Here is a 15,374-nt window from a genome sequence, read left to right as displayed (position 1 = left end):
GATTAGGCGTGGCTTGCGGCGGCCTAGCCACCGCCTACCCGGCTCTGAACCGCGGTGGCGGTGTCGGCGGCGGCGGCGGCGGCGGCGGCGGCGGAGGAGGAACTCTGCGCTCACTGGCCGCGCTCGCTGCCCAGCAGAAGTCGCCGCTGCAATCAGCTCCAGGCCGGGGCCATGGGCGCCCTGCGCCATCCGGGTCATGAGGACGGAGGCAGAGGCAGCGGGGCAGCCACTCGAGCCCGGTCAGTGCCTCTCTTAAGGGCCTTGCCTTCAACCGGGGGAACCGAGGGGGACTCCGCCCTAGAGCCGGGCAGGGTCTGGCCGCGCGCGACCTTGTGTGGTCTGCGGTCTCAGCCCAGCCTGGAGCATCTCGTGGGTCCTAGCTAGGTGGATATTCCTTCGCATCTCCTGTCCTCCACTTAGGGTTGTTTCTGAGTCTCCCGGGGCTTGAAGCCCAGGGAGTTCTGAGAGCCGTCAAGTGGAAAAGTCCAAGGGGCAAAAAGGCACAACCTTGCCCAGAATCGAATAGCCCTGCTTGAAGCACGTTGGGTGATCCTGTTCTCCGGGAAACTGTGGAAAGCCTGAGGCCGAGAAAGAGGGGGAAAAGAATGGCTTGAAAGCACTCAGCAAAGGGGCGGGAAAGAGGGGGAAAGAATGGCCTGGGAGCACCCAGCAAAGGGGAACGTCGTTTTCTCTGGCTTCCCACACTCAGCGCTTTAGTCTTGGTACTGTTTTGGTTACTTGCTTACTGGTTCCCTCTGCCCTGAGGAAACCCGAGCCCCTTTGCTTACTCACGAAGTGGGGACAGCGGGAAGTTATGGTGGAGCTTAAGACGCAAGAGTTGATATTAATAAACTGTAAACAGTTTAGGTGCCATCTCAGGGGAGGGGTCAAAGGTTTGTGGGACTCAAAATCTTTAGTGTCAGTTGGAGAGTGGCATCACGTTCAGGGAGTGGTTCCTTCTGGTTGTAACCTGGAGGAGCTGAGCTTGGACCTGTACTGGGGTTACATATTTACTTCTCCAGTTAGCTACCGCTCTGAACTTTGACTAGTTCATTGCCCCTATCTTGGCCTCAGCAGATAATGGCTCACTTGTGTAGGGCGCTAAGAGGTAGATGCAGTGTTAAAGTGTTTATAGATAGCATAGAATTAATCTTCATAAATCCCAGTGAAGTAGGCAACTGCTGTGTTCGGTACCTTTTGAGGTGAGCAGACAGGCTGAGAGGGTTAAAGAACCAGGAAGAGTTGGCTCTCTGCTTTCTCTTGTGACAACCAGACAGCTGAAGCTAGGCCATGGCTTTCTCCAAAGCAGATCCTAGCTTTCAGGTAGAGGACTGTCTTGGCTTAAGGCATCAATAGCCAAAGCAGTTTTGGGCTCTGAATGCCAAAGCTGTTATCAGGACAAATACCATGGCTGCTTCTCCCCTTATCACCTAGCCCCAGAAAACGTCTTCCCTGTGCTAAGTAAGATCAGGATAGTTAAGCAGGGATGTTTGCCTTGTGAGGCCTCGGAATGTAGGGATTCTAAGGCTGAGTGAAAGAGGAGAGACACCGAGTCTCTTAGGACCCTGAGGAGTAACTGTCCTATACCACAGTTTAGAGGGCATAGCCCAACTAATTAGAAGCAGAGCTCAGGCCACAGAGTAAGGAGGTAGCCTCCAACAGAGGGTTATGATCTGGAGGCCTAGAACTAATGGGCACTCATAGTGACAAACAGATATTTCAAAGGGTAGATAAGAGCTTTCAAAAACTAAAATCAACCCCAAACCTTTTCAACAGCGTAGGGGGGAAGGCTAAGGAAGCCCTGGCCCTACATGCCCGTGACAGAATTCTCAGGCTGACCAGGGAGAAAGCAGATGTGCCCACTATGAGCATGTTGAAGGGCAGAGAAAGAGGGAGAGGGAGAGAAAGAGGAACATGAATGAACACAGAGGATTTGGATAGTAGACATGAGAAAGCATCATTCCAGACCAATGGTTAGATAAAAACAAAACCTGGCTAGCAATCACCCTGAGTAGATCAGAGCCATTTATAGCCTCAGTAAGGGTTCTGAAAAGGGAAGACACCCATCTTGATAGAGCCACACCCTGCAGAGAGTTTTCCTCTAGCATATTTTGAAAGAACTGTTTTAGCATATAAGTCCCTGGAGACCAAGGTTTATGTCACCTCAATAATTGTGACTTTTTTCCCCATTTTTTTTTTCCGTTAAATTTGTAGCACTGGGGATTGAACCCAGGTCCTAGACAGTGCTAGACAAGTGCTACACCCCCCAGCCTCAAGTGTAACAGTGAGTTCTAAGCATCAGACACTAGGCCAGGAAACAGCCAGTTCTCCGCTGTCTTTATCCGTTCGTACAGCTGAGAAATGTATAAGCACTAGGAATTTATTTTCTCACAGTTCTGGGGGACTGAGAATTCGAAGATCAAGATGCTGGCAAGTTCAGTACAAGATCTATCCATTCCTTACAGACTCTCTCTAGATATGTCCACATGGTGGGAAGAGAGGAAAGGGGCAAGGAATGTGTTCTCTAACAGCAGAGCATGAGAAAGATAAAGAAAAAAGAGGCCTATGGTTGTTAGCTTCCTAAGATTTACACGATCAGATTGTATGTGTCTTGAGTGTTTTGTCTGCATGCAGGTGCTGAAAGAGAATGTCAGAATCCCCTGAAGTGGAGTGAACAGCAGACAGCTAGCTCTAAGACTGTGTGGGTGCTTGGACCTCAACTATGCCTGGGTCCTTTGCAGAAGCATCAAGTACTTTTTAGCTGCTGAGCAAGCTCCAGCTATTTCTTTTTAATTGTCAACCTGATAGAATCTATAATCATGTGGGAAAGGAGTCTTACTTAGTAAGGAGCTGTTTAGTGCTGCCTATGAGGAATTTTCTTTTTCTTTCTTTCTTTTTTTTATTTTTTTTGTTTTTTGTTTTCTGAGAGAGGGATTTTCTCAATGGGTTAGTTGAGCTGGGAAGACCCACCCCAATGTGGGTTGGGCCCCAGACTGATAAGGAGGGGAAGGACCGATGCTTGTGCATACTCTTTGCTGTCTTTTCCTGATTTTGGAGATGATATGACTGGCTGTCTCCAACCAATGTGACATCCCAGAAATGATCGGTGCAAACTGGAATTGTGAGCTAAAATAAGCCTTTGCCCCTAAGTTAAGTTTGTCAGGAGCAGTCATCATTCCAACTAGAAAGGAAGCTAAGGGAAAGCAAGCCTAGGTTAGTGTTTCCTGACCCTTTATAAGACCCAGCCTCAGACCCTCACAATTGAGCAATTACTTCCTTCCCAATCTCTTTCTTTTATTTATTTAAAGATTTCTATCTTGTGTGCATGAGGGGTTTTTGTTTTGTTTTGTTTGCTCGTGGGTCTGACTGTATACCAATGTGTGCTCTCTGCTCTCAGAGGACAGAAGAGGATATTGGGGACAGGGTTTGGGATTGGGGTTGGGGTTGGAGTTTAGAGTTTGTTGGGATAGTGGTAGGGGTGGGTAGTGGATTAGTGCTAATGTAAGGGATAAGGTTAAGTTTAAGGGTAAGGTTAAGTGTAGGGTAGGGGTAGTGCGTGTGTGTGTTCTCATGTATATGAGTGCATGCGTATGCATGTATGTGGAAGCCCAAGGCTGACTTCAGGTGTCTTCCTATATGTTGAGGCAGTCTCTTACTCTACCTTGAGTTTGCTGTTTCTCTTAGTCTGCTTAGCGCACTCACTCTAGAGACTTCCTGCCTCCACCCGCTTGGTGGGATTACAGGGTGCCTGCAGGTTCTGGGTGTCTGAACTGGGGTCATCCTGCTTGAGCTCTTTATCCACTGAGCCATCTGCCCATCCCAAGGACTCTAAGGATTAGATCCTGTGTGCAGGATCGGGATTTGGGAAGGGGACAGGCAAGATTGGATCTACAAGATGTTAAAAGGCCAAGGGCCTTGGAAAGACTTGGGCTTAGCAGTTCTTGGAGTAAAGACTAGATTAAAATCTACATCCTGTTACCTTAAGTGTGAACTCAGGTTTAAAGGATTACACAAGAGGGATGGGGAATGACCCGCCTGGGGTTAGGGAAAGCCCTAGAAACAGTGGCCTTTCAGCCAGTCCCTGAGGATATAGGAGAGCCAAAGGTTAAGACTCAAGACATCAGGCCTCTGGCTAGTGAATGGCCCTCTCCTCTGACACACACAGAGGGAGTGGTAGGAAAGGGACAGTCCTGGTAGGCTCTGTACAGAGCTGGTTACCTGGCCCAGGGGAGAGCCTTGAAATCCACAAAGGGGAATTCTTGTTGACTGGATTTTCATGTGTCAGTAAGTAAAGTGGTGACCAGCATAAAGAAGTCCCTCCTGGTTTTTTAAACTCTGAATTTCCTTCTCTTCCCTCCTTGTGTGTGTGTGTGTGTGTGTGTGTGTGTGTGAGTGAGAGAGAGAGAGAGAGAGAGAGCTTCCTCTCTAGCCAGACTAGCCTTACTTATGCTCCTGTCTCAGCCTCCCAAGCCTTGTGATTATAAATTTGTGCCACCATGCCCCATAGGCTGAACTTTGTGCATATTCGTTCACGAACTAAGCTCCTGCAGACCAGACCACGTGTCAGCTTGTTTTACCTTCAGAGCCTCAGGGAATGTAGTTTGCCTTTGCCCTCCGTTGTTATTTTCTCTGCGGTACACCTCATTGCTTTCCTGACCTAAGCTCTCGCTATGCACTGGGACAGCAGCACCCTGCCATGTTACTGGTCACTGCCGTGGCACGTGTGCCAGGCTCTTGGAAAAACTGAAACTGGAAATAGCCAAACTCGATCCAGTGAGGAGAATAGTTAGTTGCCTAGCCCCTCCCGTCAGCCAGTGGTACCAGAATGCCTAGGTGTGGTTCTTTCTGCCCCGCTTCACAGCTCAGAATGGACAGGCCAAGAGGTTTGCCCAGGGACAGTGCTAGCTGGAGTTTGGAGGAGCAGTCCACTTCCCTAGCCTGTGTGACACTTCCCTCCTCCCAGTCACGGGCTGCCCATTTGCTCACCCTGGGAACCTGAGCCAGGTAGACCTCTTGGGACACTGCTGAGAGGGGCAGCACCTTAGAAGAGTGAGGTCCCAGGGTGGGCATTAGCTTCTAGGGAGCCAAAAGCATGTGTGCAGAGACACCTCCCCCAAATGTGAGTGGTCATGGCAGTGCCGCCCAGAGTGGGCACTGGTGACTCGAAGGAAACTGGACACGCCGGGGCAGCAGCTAACACTGCTTTGTTGTAAAGTGGGGACCAATGCCCAGGAAGATCCTGGGTAGGACTTACTGGCTGGTAAGAAGGAGAACATGCTGGTGGTGTAAGAAGAGCGAGCTGTGGGAAGGCCCCTGAGATCCTAGAGAGTTTCCGTGCAGGCTGTCATGGTGCTTCTGTGGGGAGTGGCATTGGTGGGCACTGTGCAGAGTCTGCGACCTCACTCGCGTTTCTTTGCAGGGGACTTTGTGCAGCTGCCTGTGCCCATCATCCAGCAGCTATATCACTGGGACTGTGGCCTGGCCTGCTCCAGGATGGTGCTTCGGTGAGTGTCCACACCTGCTGTGCGTGGCTCAGGGATGAAACAGGAAGTAACCAGGATAGGGCCAGCATCTGTGTGGGTTGGCTTTGTTTGAACCCTAGAAGAGGCCCAGCTTCCATTCAGGCCTTGTCATATTTGAAATACGGACAAAGGGTGGGTCAGGCTGCCCAAGTGTGTTCACTCAGGTGATGCCTGGGAGCTTGGGATGGACAAAGAAGCCCCAGGTGTTGAGGTTGGGTAGCTGGTGCATCTTCTACTCCTTGGGTATCAGCCCACTGGGATACTGCATAAATATAGGACCTGATAGTTTGAGCCAGAAAGGACTGGTACCTTGTTACCTTCGGCAAGAGTTTTTAACTGGTTGTCTAGAGGCCCAGATCAGTTCTCCTTTGTGATCTTACATACTAGGATTCTGGGAAAGCTAGACCTTAACAGAGTGTCTCGTGCTTGCAGTTTTGAAAACCACTTCCATGATCCAAAGCATTTCATCTCCTATACGCAGTCAGTGAGGCCAGAGAGAGCAGCAACTTCCCCAGGTTCACATAGTTCATAAGAGATGCAAAAATGAAGATCCAGGCCCTTCACTCTGGGGGCCAGACAGCCCAGGCTGCCTGAGCCCTGAAAGCCTCAGGTTGTACTCAAGCCCATGGGGCACACCATGGGGGTTCATGAAAAAGGATTAGAAGTGTAAGCAGTAGCCGGCGTAGTGGCACACGCCTTTAATCTCAGCACTTGGGCTTTAATCTCAGCACTTGGGAGACAGAGGCAGGCGGATTTCTGAGTTCGAGGCCAGCCTGGTCTACAAAGTAAGTTCCAGGACAGCCAGGGCTATACAGAGAAACCCTGTCTCGAGGAAAAAAAAAAAAAAGAAGTGTAAGCAGTGACGGTGGCACTCATGGGGGGAGGGAGTGGCTTGGTCTGGCTTTGCTTCAAGAACAAGCTAACCCCTTTGCCTCTTGCCCTCAGGTACCTGGGCCAGCTCCACGACAGGGAGTTTGAAAATGCCCTGCAGGAGCTGCAGCTGACCAGGAGCATCTGGACCATTGACCTGGCCTACCTGATGCGCCACTTTGGTGTGAGACACCGCTTCTGTACCCAGACTCTGGGTGTTGACAAGGGTTACAAGAACCAGGTGAGCAGCTGGCCGCTGGGTGGGCCTTAGAGGCTACCCAGTTATCACAGCTACAGGAGGGAGTGGTCAAAGCCTGGGCACTCGAGTACATGCACAGGGGTACAGACACCGGTGGCGTTGGCAGGCAGATGACAGACAGGTGGCCTTGAGGTCTAGCCTGTGTGGGGTATATACACCCTGAGTCCTGATGTCTGTCTGCCTTTCTGCATCTTTCTCCACTGTAGGGCAGGGCAGGTCGAAGGCCGCAGAGTACGCTGATCACGTGACTACCACTGCCTTGTTTTCTTCCTTCTCATCAGGGTAATTGGCATTCTGGGAGAAGAACATATTATTAGCTGTCTCTCTGCTTTTCTGCCTTTCTCTCTTCTTCTCTAGAAAACTAAAGCCATCGCGATGGCAGTGCCAACACACCAGTTTGTTCCAGTCTCTCGTAAAGCCAGATCCAGGCTTACCTGCCCTTGAGGCGATCTTGGCCCTGGCGCCAAGGCTTGGCAGAGTATTCTCTGCTGGCCTCGTTGGCAGAACTGCTATCACATGGTGGCCAGTGGCAGTCAGCCTAATTCTTGTTTGAACCTTCCATGCCAGGTAAAGAAGGCTACTAAATCTTAAGACAGAAAAGGGGACCTGGGAACAGAATGTCTTTGGCCTGCCTCCTGGGTCTCTCTCTGGTCACACAAGGCCCCAGCACCGAGCAGAGTGTGTCCTGTGAATCACACTTGGCTGCACTGGGTGGCTGAGCCTTCCTGGCGGGGGTTAGGAGGGTGGCCTCGCCTGCCTCGCTCGCTCTTTTGCTTTAGGCTTCGGCTCCTCTCTACCAGAGAATGGCTGCTTAGTCCTCTGGGAGCTACTCCGAATCTACACTTCTTCATCTCTTGAGCATCTTCTTCATGCCCCTGTGTGGTCCTATCCACTCCCCAGCCAGGGGCAGACCTGGATTTCTTTCTAGACATGCTGGGTAAAGTCACCTGCCCATCGGTAGGGCTCCTGTATGTTCTTACTCCTATAAGACGGTGTTTGTTTCATTTAAATGGAGTGTGCACATCCAGGGTGGGTGACTGCAGTCTGTCCTTCTCTCTCCAGTCCTTCTACAGGAAGCACTTTGACACAGAGGAGACCCGAGTGAACCAGCTGTTTGCACAGGCCAAGGCCTGCAAGGTGCAAGTGGAGAAATGGTGAGCCTTCCCACCCCTCTCTCCTGGTCACAGAGACATGGCAGGACATTGCCACTTGCAGGGAGCTCAGGGCTGAGGGCAGACAAGCCAAGTCCTTACGTCTTGTCGCACTGGGGAGTGGGTGCAAACTGGGGACATCAGTCTGGGAGATGGGGACAAGGCCACACTGGCACCGGCTGACCTCCCTCCTGCCCACAGCACAGTGAGTGTGCAGGACATCCAAGCACACCTGGCGCAGGGCCACGTGGCCATTGTATTGGTGAATTCTGGGGTGCTACACTGCGACCTGTGCTCCAGCCCTGTCAAGTACTGCTGCTTCACTCCCAGTGGCCACCGCTGCTTCTGCCGCACCCCTGACTACCAGGGCCACTTCATCGTCCTGCGTGGCTATAACAGGGCTACCGGCTGCATCTTCTATAACAACCCAGCCTATGCTGACCGTGAGTGCCAGGGGCAGGTGGGCCAGGGTGGTCTTTGTTCACTGTCCCCTAGGCCCAGACCTCATGGCTTCCTCCCTTTGAAGCTTGTATGGCCGATGTCTGTCTCCAAAGCCCCCACTCCTCCTGGGGTTCTGTCATCAGGGCTTGCCCCTCAGGTCATATAGACAAACCAGCTGCCGTCCTGGCTGCCAGCTACCTCTCCTCCCACACTGCCAGGTTCTCTCTACTGCTCAGCTCCCCACCTTGATAACTTCCATTCCACGGGCCTCTCTCCTGGGCTTCACGGGCTAGCCAGCACACAAGCTACAGAGCCTGGCTAGAGTTGCTGTAGACTGTCCACTGTCCTCACTGACTGCCCTGGTCTGGAGGAGGGCTTCTCTGAGCAGACCAGGACACATGTCCTGGGACATACTGCTCTTCCCTTTGGGCCTTGCTCTCTCTATCTGCTAACCTGCGAAGGAGTCAAAAGAAAGACTTACCACGAGAAGGCCAGAATGGGCAGGAAAGGTTCCTTAGGGAAGTTGAGAGGTGACAAGGCAGGTAGAACCCAGACCCCATCCAGTCCCCCTGAGTACCAGCAGTGGGTATCTGCCCAACCCACCGATCCGTCTCTGTTCTTTACCGCGCCCAGCAGGGATGTGCAGCACCAGCATCAGTAACTTTGAGGAGGCCAGAACTAGCTACGGCACAGATGAGGACATCCTTTTTGTCTACCTGGACAGCTGACAGCAGGAGCCTGGCGTGCCAGGTCCTCAGACCCTATGTTCTATCTCAGCCAGGCCCACTCAGGATGCCCACGCCCAGGGCAGCTGGCGCTGGGGTTCAGAACTGTAGCCTCAGCCTGTTTGACAAAGCTCTTGGGAACTCTGTGACTGCTTTGCCCACCAGTGTCATCATGCCATTTGCCCTAAACACCTTGTAGTTGCTGGAGACAACTGAAGAGCATCTAAGGGGAGTATCTCTCAAGACCCCAACATCTGCCTCCAGCTGTTCCCAGAGGAAGACCTCAAGTCTGCCTCCAGCTGTGCCCGAGGCAGGAACCCTGGAAGACAAGTGTGTTTGGGATGAGCACTGCAAATCCAGGCCTGTGGCTCTGGGCCACGCTAAGCCCCATAGTGGAAGGCAGCATTGCTCTCTCCTGCCTCCAATGGACTCAGGTCTCTGGGACTGCTCACTAGGTCTTGCAGTCAGGCAGCATAAGCATACCTCACAGCCACTCTGAGGCTCTCTGACCCCTGGGATGCTGATGCCTTCTTAGCCTCCAGGTACCACCTGTACAATGGAAAGCTTTTAGGAGTGGGCAGGGCCAAATGGATGGGAACAGAAGAGAATGTCTTAGGAACAAGGAGTTGACAAGAGACTCCCCAGAGACCCTGCATCCACAAGGCCTCCTGATACCAGCTTGGCTTCCCACAGCAAGACCTACCCTCTAACTCTGGGAGCTATTTGAGGATGGGTGCTAGAGGGCCCGTGCCCCTAAAACAGGCAGCTTCCCACCCACCCTGGAGTGCACACCAGGAGCGTTTGCACAGAATTCTGGGTCTCTTCTGTCTTGAAAGGCAGTGTCCGAGTCACACAGCACAGCAGGTAGCATCAACTAGAGCTAGTTAATGTGTGTTGTTTTGCTCTTGGGAGCGAGACTTCAGTTTCCACTGTGTGGGGAGTCAGACCAGAATAGATATAGGTACTTTGACACCACTAGCCCTTCTTTACACGGGGCACATAGGCCAGTCCGAGTTCTTTCTTAAAAAGATGGCTGGCCTGGCCTGGCCAGCAGTCTGTATGCTGAAGCTGCACCAAAGATAAGCGAATGGGTCATTTCTGAAGAGACCAGGGAGCCCACTCCTCATGGGCTCTCCGTGGTGAAGAATAAATGGTACCCCCAGTGGCCTCTCACCATCACTGTCCTCCAGGGGCCTTGACTTTCAGTACTCAAGGCATGATGTGGCAGTAGCTGCTTCCCCTACCACTAGCTGCCCCCTCATGGTCGTCTGGGGGACAGAGATGGTCTGTGTTTACAAGAGCAGTCAAGACCAGTCACCCATATTATTCATCAATGATAGATGAAGCCTTGAGCTGAAGGAGGTGATGTCGGCTAGGCAGCTACTCTGGGTTTCAGAAAGTAGTATTGGTTTCAGTCTGGTCTCATTTCCATTGCCTTAATGCTAGGTGGTCAGGGCCCCAAGCAACTCTGGATCTAAGCTCAGGAGTGCCACATAGCAGCTATGGGTGTAGGTGTCCTCCGAGGAGGATCTGGTTTACCTGTGAGACCAAGTGATAGGGAGAAGTAAAACCTTCCCAGTGAACAGATGGGATGAGGCGTGGCACACACCCTTCCCCGGGAGTGCTCGTGGGAAGCGGCCTCCACAGAAGGTAGTCATCTTCATCCTCTAGGACATTTAAAACATACTCAGTTCCTGGACCTAGATGATGGCTTCTCAGGGCAAGTCATGAGTTCTCGGGTCCACTTGTCTGTAAGAATAACAAGAAAGCCACTGCCTTCGAGATCACCTGCCTGAAGCGGGGCACGAGGCACACTGTGTTATACTGCAAGAGCCGTGAATTGGGCTAGAGGAATCTTGTCATCAGATATTTACCATAGCACGTGACACTCAGACTTCTCGGCTCCCATGCAGCCCAGTGTAGGCTCTGAGGCCACACGGAAGGAAGCTCTAGATGGTCCTGATCACTCTAGCCACGGGAGGATGAAAGGGATCTTTTGCATAGCAGAGGATTTTATACACAAATATATTTTGTTTGTAATGAGCCATTCTCAATAAATATTCTCACCGTGCAGTGGCAGCACCCTTTGTCCAGCCGTCATGAAAGCCCTATTAACCTGCAGAGTTCCTGTCTCCCCAAATCTTTGTCTTGACTGCTTGGAACCAGGTCCTTGGAATGCTGTATCTAGTTTTAGCTGGGACTGGAATTTCATTTTCTGCCTTCAAGCTCTCAACCAGGTCTTGATGCTGGACAAGGCCGGGATAGACAGCAGCTACACATTTCAGAACTCAGACCGACTCTTAAAGAAGATGGGACACTTGGCTGAGGTGAGGGAGGTAGTATGTCTATAGGAAGGAAGCCAGGGGGTACAGTGGGGGACACCAACCTTTCTGTTTCCTTTGCCTCGACCTGCAGCCAGATAACAGGTCTCCTGGACTTTTGACATAACATTCTGACACCTTCACCAGAGGAGGTGACTGATAGATAATCTGAGACAAAATTCAGTTTTTACAGGCTGAGTGAGAGATTCATCAATCCAGTTCCTTCCGGAAGTCATGAGCAAGTTAACCACCCACCCACCCACCGACCCCATCCCTGCCCAGCTATTCTACCACCAGCAGCTAAAAAAAAGGAGACCTGGAACCTTCTTGGACTCCCGCGCCTCATTGTCCTGTCGGGTCCTTTGTCCGGGCTTCTTTATAATTAGCACGTTCTGAGCAAAGTTCAGACAACACTGTCCTGAACTGAAAGTGCCCAGCAAGCCGGGCGTGGTGGCGCGCGCCTTTAATCCCAGCACTCGGGAGGCAGAGGCAGGCGGATTTCTGAGTTTGAGGCCAGCCTGGTCTACAGAGTGAGTTCCAGGACAGCCAGGGCTACACAGAGAAACCCTGTCTCGGGAAAAAAAAAAAATTGCCTAGCAAGCTTTGAGTCACTCTCCCTGAGGGTCCGACAATCCTAACCCTCTCTTTAAAAAGCTGTTAAGGCTCTGTAGTTGGTAATTTTGCTGATTGGAAGGAACATCTGACAGGGAAGCTAGAGGTACCTCTGAACATGTGGGACTCACTGTGTCCTTGACACAGTGACCAGCTAGTCATCTGTCAAAGCTGGCTGACTGTATACCTCTTAAAGAAAAAAAATTATTTTAATTTTATATATATAGGATTCTGCCAGCATGTATGTCTACACCGGATGTGTGCCATGCTCAAAGAGGGCAGAAGAGGGCATCAGACTTTCTTTTCTTATTTTTCTTGTTCTCTTTTTCAAGACAGGGTTTCGCTGTGTAGCCCTGGCTGTCCTGGAACTCACTCTGTAGACCAGGCCTCCCTCGACCTTCCAAGTGCTGGGATCAAAGGCGTGTGTGTGCCACCCCTGCCCGGCTCCTCAGACTTTCTAGAACTGGAGTTCCAGATGGTTGTGAGCCACCATAAGGGTTCTGGGAGCTGACCCTGAATCCTCTGGAAGAGCAACTTATGCCCTCAACTCCTGAGCCAACTCTAGCCCTGGTTATAATGAAAATGAAGTCCATAGCTAGATATGGTGGCACATGCTGGTAGCCTCAGTGCTGAGGCTGAGGCAAGACGGCTGTGAGTTCAAAGGCCAGCCTTAAAGATGATTCTTGAAAGCCGCCGTAGTAAAATGGAAGTGGGCTATTCACACATAGCTACTTGGGGCTGGTTTTACATGGAAAAAAAAAAAAAAAGGGCAGCTAGCCTTTCTGGGGGAGAAGACAGCCATACTTAAAACAAAGGCATAGGCTCCAAGGGGGCCTCAACATAGTTTCTGCTGCTTTACTGATAGCTTGACTAAACTCAAACTGCTGGTGTTCACCAGCGGTGGTTGTTTACTAAGAGGCTGCCACACCAAACAAAGTGGGTGGATCACTGCCCTCTGGCAGAACCTGCCAATAATCTGGACATAGTATTCCACCTCATTGACTTCCTCTTCCCCTGAATCTCAGGCTGTTGCCAGTGGGCTCAGTTTGGTCTGCCACTTAGAAAAAACCTCAACTGGAATTTAAATTTAAATTTATTTTATCTTTAAATTTTTTTTTTTTTAAAAAAACGTCCTATGTGTGGCTGTTTTGCCTACCAGGTGTGTCTGTGCCCCGTTTGTGTGCTTGCTGACTGGTGAATGGGAGTGCCGGATTCCCTGAAACTGGAGTTAGAGATGGTTGTGAGCAGCCATGTGGGTGCATTTGGAAATTGAACTCTGGTCCTCTGGAAGTGCAGCCAGTGTTCTTAACCACAGAGCTGTCTCTCCAGCATTCCCAATTGGCATTTAAAGACTCTTCTATTTGGGTCTGTGAATTGGGCAATCTGTGGTTGTGATGTATAAATACATAATGCCCATTCTAAGAACTCGTTTTCTTTTGAACCAATTGGAATGAGGCTGTTGACCTAGTCAGCATGACCCAGATCCTATTTATCACTGTGTTGGACATGGCAACACATCCGTTTTTTGCGAACTGAACATACCAGGAATGACTGCCGCCAATCAGAGATGGCCACAGTAGGCCAGGCTTGTGATTGGCCAGTTCTCTTGCAAGCAAAGAGTTGTCCTTGTACAAAACATGGCCCCAAACTTCTCCAGTGTAGTCAGTTACCCTTAGCTCCTACTCGAAGGGTTCTGTTTTGTGGGATAGAGTGTATAAAAGCATCAAGTAGAATGCCCACCTGAGATATATGATACTTCCCATATAGAGTCCATGAGAGGACTGGCCCTCTTCTTTTGGTGATGATGGAGATTACAAAGCAAAGAGGGTGTAGTCACGGTCTCTGACCACTATTGACACTTTTCCATATTATTGTATTCCAATTTGATCAGCCAGCTCTGATGGAACCACAAGGGCTACTGAACAGATTCACCATCTAAGTTTGGCTTTCCAAGCCATTCATAGTCTGCCAGCTGTGAACTTTTGCCACAGAAATCACTCAACAGTGGCTAACAATCAAGGTATCCACACTTCCTGCCATCTGTAAGCATCTGGCACTGTTGAGTACTAGAATGGCTTCCTCAAAAATCAACTGAAAATTGTGTTGACTTTCTCAACCCAGACCGATTTACTAGAAATCACGGGACCCTGGGATGTTGGCAGTCTAGATTGGGAGAGAGATATCAAACCTGGTCTTCCATCCATGTTTGGGGATCCTGGTTTCTCAGGCACGTATTTGGCCATTCACACAGGATTTAACAACCTCAGTTCTGTAACAGATTATCTTGCAAGTAAGCCCCATACACCTAGCTCTTCAGGGTTCCAGAATGTTCATGCTTTTTAATATAGTGAATTCCGTTTCCTGAAATCTAGCCTGAAGATAGTCTCTGAAGGAAAGAACAGAAACATGACAGGTTTAGCCTTTAAAATGAACGCACTTGCATTTTTGGTCACAATGATACAAAAATGTGAATAGTGAGTACTTTTGATATAGGAGAATGACCTAATAAGGGACTAGCCACATCTGAGATACTCGAGTTGTAGAAATAACTTTGCAAACAACTTTTTATGATAAAGGGAAATGCTCATTATATCGTGAAACAGTGGATGACAGCATTTTAGACACATGGGTCCAACTCCATTAAAGTAGGCATCAAAAGTATGAGGGGCTGGAGAGTGGTTAAGAGCACCGACTACTCTTTCAGAGGTCCTGAGTTCAATTCCCAGCAACCATATGGTGGCTCTCAACCATCTGTAATGGGATCTGATGCCCTCTTCTGGTGTGTCTGAAGATAGCTACATTGTACTCACATAAAATAAATCTTTTTTAAAAAAATATTTTTTTAAAGTTTGAACAGATTTATGTCAAAACATTAGTTTTGGGCTATTTCTATAACCCATAACTTCTGTCTGCATCTTCTATGAAATGCTGCTTTTGGAAAGGACATGCTGATTTCTCTTTAGTTGCCAGAGTCCCCAGCTATGACTTCTGTACTCACTGCCTGTTCCCTCGGGCTGTGTACCAGGCACTGGAGGAGTCCGAGCAGAGGCCCACCTCTCAGCTTACAGACACTGTATCACAAGACCTTTGGCTCATCCTGGACCAGTGGGTGACCAGAAGGCTTTCCCCAGCTGGCAGCTGTCCAAGTGGGCAGGTGCTAGCCCTTGGTCCTGGACCATGGATGCTCTGTGGCATGAGCATATGGATGAAGGAAGGATGGCAAGCCTGGACCAGCTTCCCTCTACCTTGGAGACAGGACTATAGCCCTGGCTCCAGTTTTTGGAGGGAAGAAAAGAAAAACCATGTGTTTCCCTGTGTCTCCCTCAAAAACCTGTCTCCTGTGTCTTAAAGTGATTTCAGGACTGGGGTGCCCTCTCCAATGCTTGACAACTCCCTCCTCAAAAGAATTGTGCTAAGCTGGGTATGGTGGCCTTTGATCCCACCTGTTGGGAGGCAGTGTCAGATGAATCTCT

The 15,374-nt window shown here is 50.2% G+C and overlaps 1 protein-coding gene across 2 annotated transcripts; it reads left to right on the top strand.

Annotated features, from left to right (window-relative positions):
- Window positions 1–5: 5 nt before the first annotated feature.
- On the top strand, window positions 6–11,045 carry Gucd1 (guanylyl cyclase domain containing 1). Of its 2 annotated transcripts, XM_021204540.1 has the most exons (6): window positions 6–239; window positions 5,420–5,504; window positions 6,468–6,633; window positions 7,714–7,805; window positions 8,004–8,245; window positions 8,880–11,045. In XM_021204540.1, the coding sequence occupies exons 1-6, from the start codon at window positions 197–199 to the stop codon at window positions 8,969–8,971; spliced, it is 720 nt and encodes a 239-aa protein (XP_021060199.1). In that variant the 5' UTR covers window positions 6–196; the 3' UTR covers window positions 8,972–11,045. The 2 variants fall into 2 exon arrangements, with proteins under 2 accessions (XP_021060199.1, XP_021060205.1); XM_021204546.2 differs by lacking the exon at window positions 8,004–8,245 and having other exon boundaries at window positions 67–239; window positions 8,880–11,041.
- Window positions 11,046–15,374: the final 4,329 nt, after the last annotated feature.

The sequence above is a fragment of the Mus pahari genome, chromosome 9 (genome assembly GCF_900095145.1).
Source record: "Mus pahari chromosome 9, PAHARI_EIJ_v1.1, whole genome shotgun sequence".
Lineage (NCBI taxonomy): Eukaryota > Metazoa > Chordata > Mammalia > Rodentia > Muridae > Mus > Mus pahari.
Note: the sequence above shows the minus strand (reverse complement) of the source record. Positions and strands in the feature narration are given on the sequence as shown.